This window comes from Carex rostrata, chromosome 27 (genome assembly GCF_964058835.1).
Source record: "Carex rostrata chromosome 27, lpCarRost1.2, whole genome shotgun sequence".
Lineage (NCBI taxonomy): Eukaryota > Viridiplantae > Streptophyta > Magnoliopsida > Poales > Cyperaceae > Carex > Carex rostrata.
In genome coordinates, this window is record NC_135944.1 from 3,510,187 (window position 1) to 3,530,968 (window position 20,782).

The following is a 20,782-nucleotide window of genomic DNA, read 5'->3' on the forward strand; positions in this document are numbered from 1 at the left end:
TTATCCATCTTATGCGAGATTCATCTCCTCTATGAATGATTGTTTTAATGACAGGCATAAAAAAGATGAATTCTAACAGTAAGGTTGATCATCTCTTCATCGATATTTCATAAATAATAAGTTGTCATTACTTAGAAAGAAAAATAGAAGAGAAATCGCTTTACGGTTCTTCTGACAGTTTGCGAAGAACGTTTTAAGTGTTGTTCTACATATTACTATAGATAAAGGTATATAATATATTTGATTGATTTGCACGTAGAGACTTTGACTTCTAAGATCTTTGATTTGCTTTTGATGATTTTTTAATTCTGCTATCGAAACTTTAAATATGATTAGTTGTACTTATTTTTATGATTGTGTGTAAGTAGTTGAGCATGATAACATCTATTTACATAATGAAGAAATTATATACTAAATGTTTGAATCTTATAATTTATCTTATACAACTAAAGATCTTCCATGTTACCATATGTTAAAAAGATGATTGATAACAATAAAATGAGTGATCTATTCTACAAAAAGTGCACAAACACAGTTACGTTAACATCAAGGTCTCCGCTTAAAACTAGAGAGAAAGCTATCCACTGCACTTTCTACTCCAACAACGGAGTATTCCCTGCTCAAATTGGCAACAACATTTTCATCATCAACAAATGCAGGAACATCTGCTCCCCAAATAAATCTTGGAGATGGCAAAGGCGGGAGACTCGCAATCGATGTACTATTGAGCATGTTAGCTACAGTTTCCATGTTTGGCCTATTTGATGGATTTTCTTGTAAGCATAGGAGTGATATGTGGATGCACTTCTTTACCTCTTCTATGCATTCTTGATCCAATGTTGGGTCTTTTAGTTCCACTACATTGCCTTCACTCCAATTCTTCCATACCTTGAGTTGAAGTTTCAGTAAAAAATAGATTGTGTATATTAGTTATATGCAGTATTAATGACCCAACAAATTTGTTTTGGGCAACCTTAAATTACAAAGTTTCTAGTGTTATGAAATTTCCTGAAGTTGTATTTAGGTAGCATAGACACAGAATGTGACAAAAATAAACCTTTTTTTTTTACTTACATGATTTATCAGGCCTGACATGTACTCACTGCCTGGAAAAGAGCTATTTTTTCTCCCCAATACAATCTCTAGAAGAAGGATGCCAAAGCTAAATGTATCTGACTTGGCGGAGAATGTACCCCTTATGCTATATTCTGGTGCAATATATCCACTGTATTAAATTAATAAAGAAAGTAAGTGAAAATTAATCAAGAAAGCTAGTTTCCATTGATATATATATAAAAATTTGCAATGATACAACAAACAAACATACAATGTTCCAGCGAAGTGAGCAGTGACGGTGTGCGTTTGGTCTCTGTCAAAGAGCCTTGCAAGGCCGAAATCTGCAATCTTTGGATTCATATCTCTATCAAGCAATATATTACTGGCTTTCAAATCACGATGCACAATTTTCAATGGTGATTCCTCATGGAGGTAAAGTAGACCGCGGCAAATGCCTTTTATGATCCTGAAACGTCTACTCCATTCGAAATCCTTGCATTTGATATTGTCAGTTCCTGAAGTAAAACAAATCCTGATCAACATATATGACTAATAACACCATAAATAAAATAGTAGTAAAAAAAAAATTGATGATTGTTTTCTATGTCAAGTCCTGAGCTTTGTGTAACCAAGCCAATTGGAGCAAAAGTACTCTATTGGACTAACAAAGTAGGATCGAAGTCTTACATTCAAATTATGTTTGGAAACATTGAAGTCACGACAGAAAAATTCAACTAAAATATATGAGAATGGAATAATTGTGAAACCAAGCATCTCTGCAGATGGAAACTTTACCAAAAAGGATCTTATCAAGACTTCCATTATGTTGATATTCGTAACAAAGAATTCTCTCGTCCTTGGATATGCAACATCCCAACAATTGTACTAAATTGTTATGCCTAAGTCGCACAAGTAATTCAACCTCAGTCCTAAATTCAGTTGCTCCCTGGGTGGAACCTGTTGAGAGTCTTTTGACTGCTATTTCTTGACCATCTGGTAGAGTTCCCTGACAAAAAATATCTTGTCATGTTTTTAAAACTACAACTTACTGTAGTTTATACTGTACTGTATACTGCTTGAAAAGTAGAGATATATAAAGTTCTAATTGGCTTACTTTAAAAACTTGTCCAAAACCGCCTCGTCCAAGCTTATTTTCATCAGAGAAATTGTCAGTAGCCTTTCTGATTGCAGCCAAGTCGTAAATCAGAAAGTCTGAAGCAGCAAATTTTTGAAATTCCACTTTCAACACTGAAAGCATCACAAGAAAATCATGATATAGGTTTGATGAATTCATTCTATTTTGATCTATTAAGATAAAATATCAGGTATCAATTAAAAATGGAACTTTTGGTCATCGAGATATGTGCTTAATTATTGTGCACATGGAAATTGAAATCAGTTCAATTGTAATATGACGTACCATTTGTTCTACGCAATGTAGACCTCCATTTTTTATACCAAGTGCCAATTTTTATTATGACTAGAATACTAGCAACAACACCAACTATTGCGACACATACCAATATTACTAGAACAACACCTGCAATCATGTGTGAAGAACTCCAGATCAAATTTCTCAGAATTATCTCAGTTCCGGTCACAAATATTTACTACAACATAAAGTATACTTTCAATTTAAAGATTTTGTTCTATCGACCAGCATAGCCCACTATAATGCCTTTTTGAACCCCCTTATACGTCATAAATCATGTGGCAACCATAGACCTGCTTTAAGTGTGTTGGTTAGGCAGTTTAGTTCAAACCGAACTGAATAATTGTACATATAAACTGAACAGAAAGGATAACATCATAATCAAGCTAATTAATATTTATTTACCTAAACCAATCTATGAAAAAAGCCAAAGGAAAATTCTTATTATTTTAAAGTATGAAATAAACCATATCAAAAGCCTGGTTAATATATGATTTTTCATTTCAAAAGATTCTGATGAAATTAATACATGAAAAACAATATGTACGATTTTAAATCACCAGTTTTTGGTTTAGCAGTGCATGACAAGACAGACAATTGTTGAAAATAACGAAGGAATTAAACTTGACTCATCTGATTCTACAGTTGGCAAAAACTAAAGCAGATTGATAGAAGGGTTTGAAAAGTCAAAACGTGGTCCAATTGGGACAAATAAAATATGGATTTAAAGCTCTTCAAGTTTATTTTAATATGGTGGAGTTTTTAAGTCTTTTAATTTGGAGTCCCCTATAGAGAATTATGGTCATTTTAGTAAAGGGATGTCAGAATTTACTGTGCTAGCTGTTCCGAATTTTTTTTTTTTTGTGTGTAAATGTTGTAAGAATTTCTAGAGCTTTTTTCCTTGTGATATTTAGGATTATAAAAAAGCAGTATTTTGTTGTTATTTAAGAGAATATTAAAAGTTGATAATAGAAAGAAGTTTGTTTGTTATTCTGTTTTTCCACCTAAAGAAAGTTTTTGTTATCACCATTTATTTTAACAACAATATCTCTAGCTTCTTTGCAATAATTAAATATGATGTATGTTGCTGTGTTTGCATTTGATTTAATAATCTACATTATTTCAGTTGACTATTTCCCTAATTTACCTAATGACACAAGGTAAAGATAAAAAAAAAACAATTTAAAAATTCTTTTTCCTGCAATCCACCCACATCAAATTGTAAAGAAAATGAAAAAAAAAATACGATATGTTTCATGTCTTTGTAAATTTTTTGAGCAGAAAAAAAAAGGGAAAACAGGTAGACCAAAACCCTTTACACTGAGCTAAAATAGTAACTAGTGTGTGGATTGTAAAATTCTAAGGAATACATTGCACTTCTGGGTTTAACCTTAGGAGTCTGAATGTTTTTGTCGATCCTAGACCTCACATTAAAATCCTGTACCAAATAAAGTTTGATAATGAAATTCTTTCCATTTTTTAGGTATAATTACTGTCTGGGGAACAAGCCAGCAGATAGAGCAACAGGATTTGGACCTGGTACAGGTACGCTTCTTGGTGCGGGCCCAAAAGGAGCAGGAGCAGGACTTTGGGCAGATTGTAGGTCTGCGACAAAAGAATATAACAAAATAATAATAATAATTCAAAGAAAGTTCATCTCTTAAAACAACAATTGCTTTATTTTGGGCAGGAGCAGGACTTCGGGCAGATTGTAGGTCTGCGACAAAAGAATATAACAAAATAATAATAATAGTACAAACAAAGTTCATCTCTTAAAACATGAATTGCTTTATTTTGGGCAGGAGCAGAACTTCGGGCAGATTGTAGATCCAGAATACTCTTATGAATTGCTAGAAATCAGGTAAACTGATTTGAACGCAAGTGACTTTCTTCTTTTATTAATTCATGGAACTGTCAATATATTTGGGTTTACGTTCCTACCGTTAATTTCTTTGATTAAATGGAGGCACTCAAGTCAGATGAATAATAAATGTATTTGGCCTTACGTTCCTATATTGTAATACCCAAAACATGAAAACCCAAAAAAACCCCACACTTAAACTATATGAATACCAAGATGGAATTCTAGGGTTTTAATCAATGTACTCAAACATTTGGAGCACACCTGATGATTTAAATCCCTTGTACACTGCAACAGCCCATTGAATCTAACAGACCTTGACACACTTTCATACCCTAAGGCCATCATATTAGATGATGCATTTGTTTCAGCAATTAGTTTGCAAATAATGAGTTGCAACATACTAGAAGAAAAATATGTTCATAAAGAGACCCAAATCCTTTATATATGTGTAAGAAAGTTGATTATTCGTTACCAGGAACTGAAGACTTTGTTGTCAGAGCAATCCCCGGTTGAAGCTGTTGTCGTGTGCAGAATTGGGAAACAACAGCTGGCCATGAATCACAAGATTAGGAAATATATTATTTTGTTGAAGATTTTATTTCATTATATTTTTTCTGTTATTTCTTTCTATTTGGCAGATAAGACAAATTAGGAAATAATCTCCATTAGCTTTGTTTCTGTTTTTACAAACAATTCCCGTGTATTATATGGCTGTTCTTGAAGAGAACATTGTATCAGAAAAATTAAGACAATCAATAAAGAAAGGGAGGGAGGTTTGGGGAGTCTGGTGTTTTTTATGATATTTTTACATGGTATCAGAGCAGTGATTATACCAATAGATCAAACAGAGTACTGTCATGTCTGAAGCTGACGAAAGCGTGACAGGATCAGGAGATCAAAGTGGGACCGATGCACTCCTTGAGAAACTGGCACAACTCCTCATAGCCAAGAATCAGGTAGTACCAACTCCACAATTTGAAGGGTCTGCTGCACCGATCACGATCAAACTCGATGGAACTAATTTCGGGTTGTGGTCGCAAGTAGTAGAGATGTTTGTACTCAGCAAAGACAAGTTGGGGCACTTGAACGGCGATCGGTCACAACCACCTGAAGGCAATCCGGCACACCACAAGTGGAAGATCGATGATTCGATTGTAAAAGGTTGGATTATCAATTCTCTAGCACCAAATCTAATCGGAAATTTTATTCGTTTTCCAACAGCAAAAGAAGTGTGGGACGCCATTGCTACCACATTTTTTGATGGCAGTGATGCATCACAAGTTTACGACTTGAAGAAAAGGGTATCCCGGCTGAAACAATCGGGTGGGCAAGTTGGAGAATTGATGTGATTTTTACTACTACACAAGTAATAAATCCTAATTTACCCTCAATTCGGTTGCAAGTGTACAACCTTGTCAAGTAGTATTTAGGGATCGTCTCCACAGGGACAATTCGGAATATTAAACCTAACCTAACTAATTTAATTTAGTAAAAGGAAATAAAGGAATTTGTTTGTTTTCTATGATGGTTTGGTTTGTTGCTGATCAAATTGAATTAACTAAATTCTAGGTCTAAATGTGGTTTTAAACAAGAATGAGAAATTAGGGTCTCTTAGGGTTCCTATCCACTAATGCCACGATTAATTGATTTATTAAGGTTGTTCTTATAAATATGAAGGCACAGTCTAATGTTATCGGTATAAAGTGATATTTCTATGTTAATACCGTCTTTAAATTAGTATAAATGTCACCTCTCGGTACTTGGTTACACTAACCCAAAGTTATTAAGTCTTTAACTGTCCCAATTGGTATAGAAAGTTATTCGTCACCTCTCGGTACTTGGTACAATTTTCTAACCTATCGGGTTAAGCCCGTATAAGATGAGCGTCTCCTCTCGGTACTTAGCCTATCAAATACTCTTTTCTTTATGGTCAGGACTAAATATTCAATTTCTCAATTGTAAATACTGAATCCTAGGGTTTCATGCAATTTCGCTTAAGTCATCACAAACAAGTAATATAAAGAAAAGATCATACCAAGGAACAAGTAAATATAATATAAAATCAACTAATCCATGACATAAGTTTCAAGTTCTAACCCTAATCAACCCTAGAAATAGCCTTAGTCAATCATGGCTGCAGCACACAAGAGAAATAACAAGTAAAAGAGTTCTAAGAGAAAGAAATCAATGTAACCGCTCGAAGAATTCGCTATCTTCTTCTCCCTTCTTTTGTCTCTCCTTTTTCTCCTTATTCTCCTGTGTTTTTCTCTCTTTCTAATGTCTAAAATTCGTCCCTAAAACAGTTATCCTTCCAGAAATAAAAACAACCAATAAATAGCAAAAATCGCTTCTGGAACTGTTTATTGCGGGCCGCAATAACCTCCATTGCGGGCCGCAATGTACTGTAGCAGTTAACAGACTGCGCAGAAAAATTCTGAACAGGTCCTTGCGGGCCGCAATAAAAGTCCTTGCGGGCCGCAATACATTCCTTTTATATTCTCAGGTTGTAGATCTTCTCGTTAGCTTTCCAAAAAGTGGTCGCAATCCTAAATCGGAGTTACGAGTCAAAAGTTATGGCCGTTTTAAGTTCAGACTCAATTTTTGGCTGACTGCTATAGTGTATTACGGACCGCAATAACTTTATTGCGGGCCGCAATAACTTTGCTGGAATAAAAGGGGCTCTGACTTGTTTGGTTGCGGGCCGCAATAACTCCATTCCGGGCCGCAATAAATGTTGGCAGAAGCTCATTTCTTCGTGCTAACTCACCTGTTTTGAGTCGTTAAGCTCCATAAACTCGATTACCTGTAGAACAAACATAACTAGGGCAGTAACTTGAACTTTTGGACATTTCTAACCTAATTAAACCTAATTTAAACTAATTTAACCAAAACTTGGCTTAATTTACATATCTAACCCTAGGTTTAAATAGATACAATTTTGGCTTATCAAATTCCCCCAAGCTTGAACATTGCTTGCACTCAAGCAACATCTAAACTTGGAACTCTAATTTAACCCTATATCAAGTATGTTTTTCAATCGAAAAATTTGTATGATCTTGCCAAAATTTAAAAATCTCAACGTAAATTTTGTACAAATTTAAAGTGCAACCCTTGGCTAATCATGCTTCACCCCACAATTCAATTACTCTAACTTTTATTTCCCTAAAGATTTAGAATTTGTAAACTTCGGATATCTAAATTTGTTACAAAAAATGCATTCCTATTTGCGAAAATTCTTTTTAAAAATCCCCCAAGCTTGAATCAAACTTAGGTTAGAAAGTCGCGGATTTCGTGTGTTGATATATGCAAAATTTTATTTTTCTTTTGTTGACACTATAAATCTTTATCCTTAGAACAAAACCGGCTAGTTATAGGTAGCTAATCCATACCCAACCGTTTTAATTCAAAAGTGCATTCGCATGCTCTTGGTTCAACCCTTCCATGACACGAACCTACATGGTTAGTGCAAACCCGGTCACTTTATCGGGCAAACTAGCGGAGCAAAGTGTCTATGACTCATTGCTATAAGTACGTCATGTCGCCGTAACATAAGCAAACGAAGTCTTTCTTTTCTAAAAATTTTCAATGACTATTTTTCAACATTTTTACAAAATATCATGAATACACACATCCTTAGGCATTAAATCATACCTATGGATATCCCGATCTTTCTAAATTCGTTTTTCCCAAACAAGTTGCATTTTCAAAAAAATAAATTTAAATCCCTAAATTTCCAAATTTCTTAAACCTTTATTTCCACAAAGTTTTTCGCCAAAGTATGTGGTTATTTCAAATTATTCCAAGGGTATTACAAAAACTTGTTAAAATTTCAAGGGTTTTATTTTTGCCAATTTTTTAAAACAAAAATTTTAACATGATTTTATACTTTATACATTTTCAAACAATTAAGTCCAATTATGCAAGACTCTATTTTTCATAACCTCGTAAAACATCTTGACAAATTCGCAATTTCAATCATTTAAGTTTAAAATCATAAATCCTATTCATGGTCAAGTAAAAACAGGGTTATAAATCCTAAAATTTGGTGAAAAAAAAAATAAAAATAAACATAAAATAGATAAAATAAAAATAAAAAAAGAAGCAAAAAAAAATATTATAAAAAAAAAAAAACAAAAAAAAAACAAAAAAAAAATAAAATAAAAGAAAAAAATAAAAATAAAAAAAGAAAAAAATAAAATAAAAATAAATAAATAAAGAAAAAAAATAAAAAAAACAAAAAAAAATAAAAACAAAAAAAAACAAAAAAAAATAAAAAAAATAAAAAAATAAAAAAAAATAAAATAAAACAAAAGAAAAAAAAGAAAAAACAAAAAAAAAATAAAATAAATAAAATAAAATAAAAAATGAAAAAAAATAAAAAAAAAAATGAAAAAAAAAAAAAATAAATCAAAAATAAATAAATCAAAAAAAAAAAGCACAAAAAAAAAAAATAAAAAAAAATAAAAAAAAAAGAAGAAGAAAAAAAAATAAATAAAAAAAAATAAAAAATAAAAAAAAATAAAAAAAAACAAAAGAAAAAAATAAAGAAAAAAAAATAAATAAATAAAATAAAATAAAATAAAAATAAAAATAAACATGCATGCAAAGATACAAGTATTGTCCCCAATGCTTTAATCTAAAACTGAAAAGTAAATAGAAAGAAATATGAAAGATTAAGTTGTGTGAAGAACCGTCATAAAGGCGGAGAGATGGCGGTTCAAGTAGAGGGAAGGAACGAGAAGGACTTGGGTTGCCTCCCAAGAAGCGCTTGGTTTTAGGTCGGGGTTTGACCTTCTTCTTCTTTCTCCTTTTCTTGTAATTTCTTATCAAATTAATGTATTTTTTCTTCGAGTACCAAGATGGGTTGATCTTGTTGGATTCTCGTGCCTTGTCGGTTTTCTCATTCTTAAGCCTACCAGGAAAATGTGCAAATTTGTGAGGAGGAATGTAGAGAGGTACCTGTGCACTTACCTTTGGCGGCTCATCTTGAGATGGTTTTGCTTGCTTGGCAGGGTCGCTTGGTACAATTGGTGTAGCTTCCTTTGAGGCGGAATCCTCATGTGTGGAGATGTGCTCATCATTGCTTCGTGTCTCTTCACCTTGCGGCTGCACATAGTCATCCGTTGGCATGGGTGGATCCTCATATTGCATACCGCTGCGAAGCACGTACCTAACTGCCTTGACATCCCTGGGATTGTTATCAAGTTTTGGTGGAAGGGTGCCTAGTTGGCGGGAGAATTGTGTAGCTTGTTGTGCAACTTGGTTTTCAAGCATTTTATTTTGGGTTGCCAACATGTCTACCTTTTTGGTCAATTCATCAAACTTTTGGTTTTGACTTGTCATGAATGCCTCCATCATCAATTCAAGATTGGATTTTGGTTGTGCATTAGAACTATACCCTTGGTTACCATAACCTTGATTTGGTCTATTAAAGTTTGAATTACCTTGGTTATTTTGGTTACCTTGGGTTGGTTGGTCATTTTGTCTCCACGAAAAGTTTGGATGATTTCGCCAACCGGGGTTATAAGTATTGGAGTAAGGATTGTTATTTGGTGTAAAATTACCTTGGTTAATTGCATTAACTTCCTCAAAACTACCCCAATTACCTACACCACAATTAATTGCTAGATGGTCGGTACCACCACAAATTGAACAAGGAAGAGGAAAGGAATTGTTTACCGCATTTACGCTCAGTTGATCAATTTTTCGATTTAAAGCGGCGATTTCTGCAGCCAAGTTTGGGTTCGAATTCACCTCCTTCATTCCCCGCTGCATGATGATCGGTGTCTCCCTAGGGTTGTGCCATTGGCTTTGGTTGAGAGCCATGTCATCCACCAACTTGTATCCGTCTGCAGATTTCAACCTAAAAAAATGAGAGAAAAAGAAAGCAAAAGAAAACTAAAAACAATTACTAACTAAATTACTTAGGTCTGAAATAAAATTCTCCGTTGTCCCCGGCAACGGCGCCAAAAACTTGATGTGATTTTTACTACTACACAAGTAATAAATCCTAATTTACCCTCAATTCGGTTGCAAGTGTACAACCTTGTCAAGTAGTATTTAGGGATCGTCTCCACAGGGACAATTCGGAATATTAAACCTAACCTAACTAATTTAATTTAGTAAAAGGAAATAAAGGAATTTGTTTGTTTTCTATGATGGTTTGGTTTGTTGCTGATCAAATTGAATTAACTAAATTCTAGGTTTAAATGTGGTTTTAAACAAGAATGAGAAATTAGGGTCTCTTAGGGTTCCTATCCACTAATGTCACGATTAATTGATTTATTAAGGTTGTTCTTATAAATATGAAGGCACAGTCTAATGTTATCGGTATAAAGTGATATTTCTATGTTAATACCGTCTTTAACTTAGTATAAATGTCACCTCTCGGTACTTGGTTACACTAACCCAAAGTTATTAAGTCTTTAACTGTCCCAATTGGTATAGAAAGTTATTCGTCACCTCTCGGTACTTGGTACAATTTTCTAACCTATCGGGTTAAGCCCGTATAAGATGAGCGTCTCCTCTCGGTACTTAGCCTATCAAATACTCTTTTCTTTATGGTCAGGACTAAATATTCAATTTCTCAATTGTAAATACCAAATCCTAGGGTTTCATGCAATTTCGCTTAAGTCATCACAAACAAGTAATATAAAGAAAAGATCATACCAAGGAACAAGTAAATATAATATAAAATCAACTAATCCATGACATAAGTTTCAAGTTCTAACCCTAATCAACCCTAGAAATAGCCTTAGCCAATCATGGCTGCAACACACAAGAGAAATAACAAGTAAAAGAGTTCTAAGAGAAAGAAATCAATGTAACCGCTCGAAGAATTCGCTATCTTCTTCTCCCTTCTTTTGTCTCTCCTTTTTCTCCTTATTCTCCTGTGCTTTTCTCTCTTTCTAATGTCTAAAATTCGTCCCTAAAACAGTTATCCTTCCAGAAATAAAAACAACCAATAAATAGCAAAAATCGCTTCTGGAACTGTTTATTGCGGGCCGCAATAACCTCCATTGCGGGCCGCAATGTATTGTAGCAGTTAACAGACTGCGCAGAAAAATTCTGAACAGGTCCTTGCGGGCCGCAATAAAAGTCCTTGCGGGCCGCAATACATTCCTTTTATATTCTCAGGTTGTAGATCTTCTCGTTAGCTTTCCAAAAAGTGGTCGCAATCCTAAATCGGAGTTACGAGTCAAAAGTTATGGCCGTTTTAAGTTCAGACTCAATTTTTGGCTGACTGCTACAGTGTATTGCGGACCGCAATAACTTTATTGCGGGCCGCAATAACTTTGCTGGAATAAAAGGGGCTCTGACTTGTTTGGTTGCGGGCCGCAATAACTCCATTCCGGGCCGCAATAAATGTTGGCAGAAGCTCATTTCTTCGTGCTAACTCACCTGTTTTGAGTCGTTAAGCTCCATAAACTTGATTACCTGTAGAACAAACATAACTAGGGCAGTAACTTGAACTTTTGGACATTTCTAACCTAATTAAACCTAATTTAAACTAATTTAACCAAAACTTGGCTTAATTTACATATCTAACCCTAGGTTTAAATAGATACAATTTTGGCTTATCAAGAATACTACAATTCATTGCAAGCTCTATGGCGGGAGATAGATTTTCGACGACCAAATCCAATGAAGTGCAAGGAGGACATCGAGAAATACAATCAGGTGGTGCAGGAGGATCGTGTCTACACCTTTCTCGATGGACTTGATGACAGACTTGATGGGGTGCTGGCGGATGTGCTTCAAATGACTCCCTTGCCGACGGTAGAGCAAGCCTATGCTCGAGTACGGCGAGAAGATGTGAGGCAATCTGTGATGTTGGGTAAGGGTCAAATTGTGCCGGATTCTATGGCAATGATCTCAAAAATTTCTGCACCACATGAGGTAAAAAATTCCAGCTCTTACAATCTAAATTCCAGCACTAAGTTTAGTTCAAATGGGAACCGAAACCAGACTCAACCTGCCATGGGTATTGGGTGTACTCATTGTGGAAATCCCAAACATACAAAAGACACTTGCTTCAAGCTTCACGGCTATCCAGAATGGTGGAAAGAGCTAAAAAAAAAGAGGCAAGAATCGGGAAAAGCAAGGGCTGCTGTGGCTGTTTCTGAAAATTACTGCGTATTTCCATCGGGTGAGTCAGATGTGAAAACTGAACCAGCAGGTATGGCAATTTTGTCGTATGATTTTCATAAACATAAATCTAGTGCTTGGGTAATAGATTCGGGGGCCACAGACCATATGACCTTTTCTGACCAAGATGTAGTAGGAAAGGGAAAACCTAGAAGGAATACAATTTTTAATGCAAGTGGAGGTAAATGCGTTGTTACAGGTGCGGGAGATGTGAATGTCTCTCCGTCTCTAACATTGTCCAATACTCTCGTGGTTCCCGCTCTGTCTACTAAACTGATCTCCGTGGGACAACTGGCAGAAGATCTAAATTGTGTAGTACTTATGTATCCACATTTTTGCATTTTTCAGGATATTATGATGAAGGAGATAATTGGGCGTGGTACTAAAAGAGGAAGGCTGTATCACTTGGATGATTGGAAGGATGGGAGCGTGAATCTAACAAAGAGCATATCTACAAACCGTGAAGAAAAAATTTGGAGATGGCATAGAAGGTTGGGACACCCATCATTTGGGTATATGCGAAAACTTATGCCAAATTTCTTTTCAGATTTAGATATATCTGTGTTTGAATGTGAAATATGTATTAAGGCTAAAAGTCATCGTGTGTCATACCCTATTAGTACTAGTCGGAATAATTCTTTATTTGACTTAGTTCATTCTGATGTGTGGGGGCCATCCCCGATAAACTCAATCCTTGGTTATAAATGGTTTGTTTTGTTCATTGATGACTGTACTCGCATGACTTGGATTTATTTGATGAAAGGGAAAGATGAGGTTGCAAATATCTTTAAGGGATTTTATAATATGGTAGAAAAACAATTTGGTAAGGGAATTAAATATTTAAGAAGCGATAATGGTGGAGAATTTATTAATAATAAATTAAAGGATTTCTTCATGTGTAAAGGGATTATTCATGAGACTTCATGTGTGGGAACTCCGCAACAAAATGGGGTTGCGGAAAGGAAAAATAGACACATACTTGAGGTTGCTAGATCCTTATTATTTGAGTATAATATGCCGAAAGTTTATTGGGATTGTGCTATAACAACTGCCATCTACCTAATTAATAGAATGCCCTCCAAAATAATAAACTTTCACTACTACAGAATAAGTGATTGTACACGGACATAAATAGGAGAGCTACACGGATTTCTTACCGTGTGGAATGTGAGGGTTTAGAAATCCATGAATATTTACACACGGATATTTACCCGTGTGCGATTATCGAGAGCTACACGGATTATTACATAAACAACCGTGTACAAACGCTTGCCAGCGTCGCTCTCAAAATAACCGAGCTACACAGATATTTACATAAACAGCCGTGTATGATTACTCTTTCTACGCGGACATTTAGCTAAATGTCCATGTACAATTACTCTTTCTACACGGATATTTAGCTAAATGTCCGTGTAGCTCTCTTATTTTTTTATATGTTTAAATACCTTTCTACACGGACATTTAGCTAAATGTCCGTGTACAATTACTCTTTCTACACGGACATTTAGCTAAATGTCCGTGTAGCTCTCTTATTTTTTTTTATATGTTTAAATACCTTTCTACACGGACATTTAGCTAAATGTCCGTGTACAATTACTCTTTCTACACAGATATTTGGCTAAATGTCCGTGTAGCTCTCTTATTTTTTTTTATATGTTTAAATACCTTTCTACACGGACTTTAGTTAAATGTCCGTGTAGAATTGTTTTTTTTTTCAATTTTTTTTAATGTTTAAATACCTTTCTACATGGACTTTATTTAAATGTCCATGTAGAATTGTTCTTTTTTTCCCATTTTTTTTTGTGGCTAGCTTCTAATTTTGTTAGCCATTTAAAATTAGAATTCCAAAACAGAGAAACATTAAACAGAGGTCTTTTAAACTCATAATTCCAAAACTATACAACAGTATAAATAATTTATGTACACTAAATTATACAAAATTATACAAATCCATATTGAGCATTACAAAATTTAAATTGAAACTGCCTTGTCCACATACATCTGACATCGTCAATTTGCTCCTTGGTGTAACACTTTTGCTTTGGTCCATACTACAATTATAATTTGGTATTAGTTAGTAACAAGAAAAGGTAGAAGATTACAATTCATGCAACATATATATATACAAAGCCTTTTGTACATGCAATCTCATGTGATAAAACATAACATATACTCCTTAGGATCCAATACAATGTTTGTATAAAAGTTATATCCTTACCACTTAGTAACCACATGATCAAGCTTTGGCCCAAAATTCAGTAAGTTGGGCTCAAATTGCCAAAACTCTTGGTTATGATCTAGTTTGGACCGAAATTTCATACAAACTAAGGCGTATTAGATCCAACATATCAAAAAAGGAGCTCCCATGTGATCCATGACATGATGCCTCTTGGTTAAAGGTCTCCAACATATTGCATCTCCAATAAGAATCCATTGATCAACATATATGTGCATACATAATAGGGAATAAAAATTCTCCTTTAAAATTTTCATCCAAAATTATAAGAAAATATTTGTATATAAAATTAGTTGAATCTGTCTAGCTTTTATACGAACCATTGAAAATCAATTTCATAAAAAAAATTTATTGCATCTTATATGAATTTACGATGGCTCTGATACCAAATGATAGTCTTAATAATTCATGACGTGTTTTGCAATTAAAAAAACACAAGCAATCCATAATCTGTAAATTCAAAATAAAATAGCAAAGTAATTTAAATCTTACAGTTCTGAAGTGCAGACATCTTTAGGCGGAAGCGTTAGTACTGATCTTCAACGGTTTTTCTCAGATCTGATGATGGAGACCTTAGACGTTTTCTTTACTTCTCACTTTCAAAAAATGGTCCACATTACACTAATTATTTACATTATCTTAACAAATCAAGCATGCATGCATTAATTAATAATTGACCTAAATAAGCAATAATAAGCTAGTAACAGAAAAGAGAAATATATATATATACATGACTAAGCTTAGCAAGATAGAGAGGAGAAATACAAATTAACTTCAAAGATCTCAGATCCTAGCTCTTTGTTCACAGAAATCAGAATGAAACTTCTGGAAGGAGAGAGAGAGAGAGTATTAATTGATCAAAACGGCGCTGCTAGAAGGAGGTCTTTTATATAACCAAAACCCTAGAATAACCTTTCTACACGGATTTTTTACTTAAAAATCCGTGTAGCTCTCTCAAGGCTTTCTATACTGTTATTTAAACAAAAAACCGTGTACAATTTTCACCTTTCTACACGGCTCTTTATTAAACGTCCGTGTTGCTCTCTCAAGTTTTCTACACTGCTATTTAAACAAACATCCGTGTACAATTCTTACCTTTCTACACGGTTCTTTAATAAATATCCGTGTAGCTCTCTTAAAGCTTTCTACACTGTTATTTAGATAACAATCCGTGTACAGTTCCTAATAAATGTCCGTGTAGCTCTCTCAAGGCTTTCTACACTGATTCTTTAATAAACATCCGTGTAGAGATCCCACAGATATTTCGGGCTTCCAAAAAATTACAATTTCTCCACGGTTTTTAGGTAAAATTATCAAATTCGTGTACAATGTGCAGTGTACAATGACCATTTTTGTAGTAGTGTTTGAAACCCCTCTTAAAAAGTTGTCCACCTTCGTGACTATCCCTTCAATCCTTAACCTTCCTCCAAAAATCTTTGGATGCGTTGCATATGTTCACATACCAAAGAACCAACGAACCAAAATTGAACCGTGTGCCATGAGGTGCGTTTTTGTAGGGTATGGGGCGCATCAAAAGGGATACAGATGCTACAATCCGACTACTAAAAGAATGTTTGTAACCATGGATGTAACATTTGTGGAAACCGAAAGATATTTTCAAGAACCTCGGTATCCTTCTCAGGGGGAGAATATGGTAGAGAAGGAACCATGGTCGTGGTTACAAGTTGCACAATCTCCTGAAATTACAGAAAACGAAGCTGCTGAAAACAGGGCAGAAAACAGGGGCGAAAACAGCCCAGTTCTGGCTGAAAACAGGGGCGAAAACAGCCCAATTCGAGCTGAAAATAGTAGTGAATCTAGTCCAGTTCGGGCTGTAGAAGACAAGGAAAGTGAGGACCCTAACCGGGTCAATAATCGTGAACCTTCATCTCAACCCGAATTGAGGGTATGGATAGATCTAAATGAAGAACTCCGGGACAGAGTGATACAGCCAGAAGATGTACCACAAGATCCAATTACTCCTGAGGAATATCCTGAGGTAACTTCTCTAGACTCTGGATTTATTTTGCCCCAAAGAAATAACCGTGGGAAGCCACCAAAATGGTATGTTCCAGAGGATGGAACAAGTAAAGAAGTACAATACCCAATTGCCAAATATGTGACAACCAAACAGTTACCAGAAAAAATCAAGAATTTCACAGACGAAATGTTATCCATTGAAATCCCAACAAATGTAAATGAGGCCCGTAGAAACCAAAGATGGGTGAAAGTCATGGAACTAGAAATGGAAGCCTTAAAAAGGAATAATACTTGGGAGATGGTTGAATTAGAAAAAGGAAAAAAAAACTGTCGGATGTAAGTGGGTATTCTCGGTGAAATATGGTGCTGATGGTAAGGTAGAGAGGTATAAAGCGAGATTAGTTGCGAAAGGATACACTCAGACATATGGTATAGATTTCCAAGAAACCTTCTCTCCAGTAGCAAAACTAAATACTATTCGAGTTTTACTATCTTTTGCAGCTAACCTGGATTGGCCTCTCCACCAATTTGACGTAAAAAATGCGTTTCTACATGGAGATCTCGAAGAAGAAATTTACATGGATCCTCCTCCTGGATACGAAGGCTTGGAAAACGAAGGATCGGTGTGTAAACTGAAGAAGGCACTTTATGGATTGAAACAATCTCCAAGAGCCTGGTTTGGGAGATTTAGAAGTGTCATGATGAAATACGGCTTTAGGCAGAGTGACTCAGATCACACTTTATTCTTTAAAAGGAACCAAGGGAAACTAACTGTCTTGATTATTTATGTAGATGATATGATCATTACAGGAGATGATCAAGAGGAAATACAGAAGCTCGAAGATCGACTCTTCAAAGAGTTTGAGATGAAGAATCTTGGGGGCTTGAAGTATTTCCTTGGAATTGAAGTGGTCCGATCCAAGCGAGGTATAGTTTTGTCTCAAAGAAAATATGTGCTTGATCTGTTATCTGAGATTGGAATGTTAGAATGCAAACCAGTTGATACACCGGTATGTCAAAACCAAAAACTTGGGGAGCTGTCCGATGGGATTCCCACGAATAAAGAAAGGTACCAACGATTGGTAGGGAAATTGATCTACTTATCTCACACCAGACCTGATATTGCATATGCTGTGAGTGTTGTGAGTCAATTCATGCATTCTCCAAAAGAAGAGCATCTAGAGGCTGTGATGCGTATAATTAGATACTTGAAAGGAACACCTGGAAAGGGGATACAATTCGGGAAAAATGGACACCTGAAGATTGCAGGATATACAGATGCCGATTGGGCAGGTAGCATAAGTGACCGAAGATCCACCTCAAGGTACTTTACTTTTATAGGAGGGAACTTGGTTACATGGAGGAGCAAGAAACAAAATGTAGTAGCTCTTTCAAGTGCAGAAGTTGAATTTCGGGGAATTGCGAAAGGAATATGTGAATTATTGTGGTTAAGAAAATTGGTGAGTGAACTTGGTTTTGAACCACAAGAGGAGATGGAGTTATACTCAGACAACAAAGCAGCCCTGGATATGTCTCATAACCCGGTTCAACATGATAGAACGAAGCATGTGGAAGTAGATCGACATTTCATAAAGGAGAAAGTTGACTCGAAGGTACTGAAGTTGTTGTTTGTTAAATCTGAAAGTCAACTAGCAGATATACTTACAAAAGGGGTGTCGAGCAAGTTTTTTGAGAGCACACTTGACAAGCTAGGCATGACAGATGTGTACGTGCCCGCTTGAGGGGGAGTGTTGTCGTGTGCAGAATTGGGAAACAACAGCTGGCCATGAATCACAAGATTAGGAAATATATTATTTTGTTGAAGATTTTATTTCATTATATTTTTTCTGTTATTTCTTTCTATTTGGCAGATAAGACAAATTAGGAAATAATCTCCATTAGCTTTGTTTCTGTTTTTACAAACAATTCCCGTGTATTATATGGCTGTTCTTGAAGAGAACATTGTATCAGAAAAATTAAGACAATCAATAAAGAAAGGGAGGGAGGTTTGGGGAGTCTGGTGTTTTTTATGATATTTTTACAGAAGCAAAGCATGAGTGGTTCCGCTATGGACAAGTATTGCTAGTAGTATGGATGAGAAGAGTTTAAGGAGGTAGACAGCCATTTTTGAAAAAAATGTTTCCCAAGTACCGAGCAGGGACAACTGAGATTGAAGAATTAACAAAGTGCATAAATAGACATTGAAGAGGTTGACCAGTTGGGATCCTCTCCTACTGTGAATGCAGCGGAGACTGTTTCGCCTCATAATTCTGCCATGTAGCAGAGTTGAAAAATGACTCTTTTGCATGACATTTGACGATACCGTTTCCTATAGATTACCTCACACTACGAAGTAAATAATAAAATCGACTAATTGTATTTTCGAAGCTTTGCATCACATTTAATAAAAAATAGTGGTGATGCAGTGTTCTATGGCCTAAATCAAATTCATCAAGTTTTGTTTGTCTTGCTCTTGAAAGTACATCTGAGATATCAAATCCTTGCTTGAAAATGCTTCGTTGTCAATTCAAGTGGATTGCACCAATCCTTGCATTTATTTCTTGAACGTTTTGTCTTGTGACAACTTGATTGGTCCGTCTCAAATTTGATGTCCATCAGTGATGTTAATGCGGCATCATGGAATTATATACAACTAAAATAATTTTGTAACTTATTATTTTTTCATTGATTTGTTGATTTATTTTTTTCAAATAGAGTATCACTTCTAATAAATAATTTAAAGATCTTATTCATCTGATGAAATTAAATGATGTAGTACTTTTTTCCAAGGAATAATTTTTTGCGTTTCAAAACATATACAAGTTTAAACAAATGTCTCTGAATTGTTTGATGAGTTGTTATTGAAGTCAACCAAATGATAGATTAATTGAATCAACTATTTAAGTTGAATCCAACTAAAACGCTAGCTGTTTTAATTATGTCATATTCTAGAAGTCGTATGCGGAGCTTCTTGGGTGTGTGTGTATATATATTACTGTACATTTGGATCCGAATCCTCTTGGTCAAATTAAGGTGTTTAGAAAAGGATCGTTACCGCTGAAATCGGGCATCTAAGTGCTCATTCAAATTGTGATGAAGTCGTTTTTGCCAAGATAATGAATTCTTTAACATAAAATTTCTGTCTTGGGAGCGTTCTCTTTCCCTTTGACTCTGAATTCCAGAGCGTTGTTATCGTTTAAATTTATGTGTTGAGGGAATAGCTATTAAAACTTGTAGGACAGATTGGAAGGCTTCGTAACTAAATTTATTGGCATATATTAGAACGAGGGTGGTTCAATTGCCTTTCTTTATTTTTTTGCTTCCAAGATACCTCTATTTTCTAAACTTTAACAAATTAAAATTTAGAACATAAATATTAAAACAATACATATTTGATATATAATATTTTGAATTTTTAATAGGTATTTTGAATTTTTAGAACATAAATATTACAACAATCCATGATACACATATAAAAGATTGCACCATTTTGATTTTTTTAATAGATACCAAGAGTTCGCAAAAATACATTGATATAGATAAATTATGATCGTCAATTTTTTAAAAACAAAAGCCAAAAAGTATAATTTTATGTAAATATAGAATAGATCACATCTAACGGTTTTATTTTGATATATAAATATTTTAAAAAATTTAAAAATAAAATAAAAAGTAGAGGCGTGATGGTGGCACAAAAATAAAGGTATCCGTACCCGAGTTAGGCTAATATGACATTGGTGTTATTTCAAACTAAATAACACCATATCTTAAACCCTTAGATCTGCTTTAATATTCGTACAATCTGCTTTTACTGTTCAAGCACTTTATTTTGTACGAATATTAAAACAGATCTAAGGGTTTAAGATGTGGTGTTATTTAGTTTGAAATAACACCAATGTCATATTAGCCTAACTCATCCGTACCCTCCTCTATTAGAACAACTATTATATTCAATAAATTGTCACAACCGTCTGTTTTTATATATTTTACAGGTATTATACTGATAGACACTATCAGTTTTTCAAAATAAAAAAAAATACAGGTATCACTGTTGTTACTAATTCTG

The 20,782-nt window shown here is 34.6% G+C and overlaps 1 protein-coding gene and 1 long non-coding RNA gene across 3 annotated transcripts; both read right to left on the reverse strand.

Moving 5' to 3' along the window:
- Nucleotides 1–501: 501 nt before the first annotated feature.
- Nucleotides 502–2,938, reverse strand: LOC144544945 (cysteine-rich receptor-like protein kinase 10). 2 transcript variants are annotated; one of them, XM_078293504.1, is made up of 6 exons: nucleotides 2,477–2,937; nucleotides 2,171–2,304; nucleotides 1,852–2,062; nucleotides 1,328–1,571; nucleotides 1,075–1,225; nucleotides 502–888 (listed from the first exon to the last, which is right to left on the reverse strand). In XM_078293504.1, exons 1-6 carry the CDS (start codon nucleotides 2,604–2,606, stop codon nucleotides 547–549), a joined length of 1,212 nt encoding a protein of 403 aa, XP_078149630.1. In that variant the 5' UTR covers nucleotides 2,607–2,937; the 3' UTR covers nucleotides 502–546. The 2 variants fall into 2 exon arrangements, with proteins under 2 accessions (XP_078149630.1, XP_078149631.1); XM_078293505.1 differs by having other exon boundaries at nucleotides 721–888; nucleotides 1,071–1,225; nucleotides 2,477–2,938.
- Nucleotides 2,939–14,354: 11,416 nt separating this feature from the next.
- On the reverse strand, nucleotides 14,355–15,530 carry LOC144545384 (uncharacterized). Its single transcript, XR_013508486.1, has 2 exons — nucleotides 15,229–15,530; nucleotides 14,355–14,551 (listed from the first exon to the last, which is right to left on the reverse strand). It is a non-coding gene; the product is annotated as an uncharacterized LOC144545384 (long non-coding RNA).
- Nucleotides 15,531–20,782: the final 5,252 nt, after the last annotated feature.

Bases quoted from the DNA above. Each gene is read 5' to 3' on its own strand.
- LOC144544945 (XM_078293504.1), bottom strand. From the start codon at position 2,606: ATGATTGCAGGTGTTGTTCTAGTAATATTGGTATGTGTCGCAATAGTT. The intron at 1,572-1,851 runs GTAAAGTTTCCA...GTTTTACTTCAG, and splicing joins TCTTGATAAGATCCTTTTTG to GAACTGACAATATCAAATGC. The intron at 889-1,074 runs GTAAGTAAAAAA...CTTCAACTCAAG, and splicing joins TGTCAGGCCTGATAAATCAT to GTATGGAAGAATTGGAGTGA.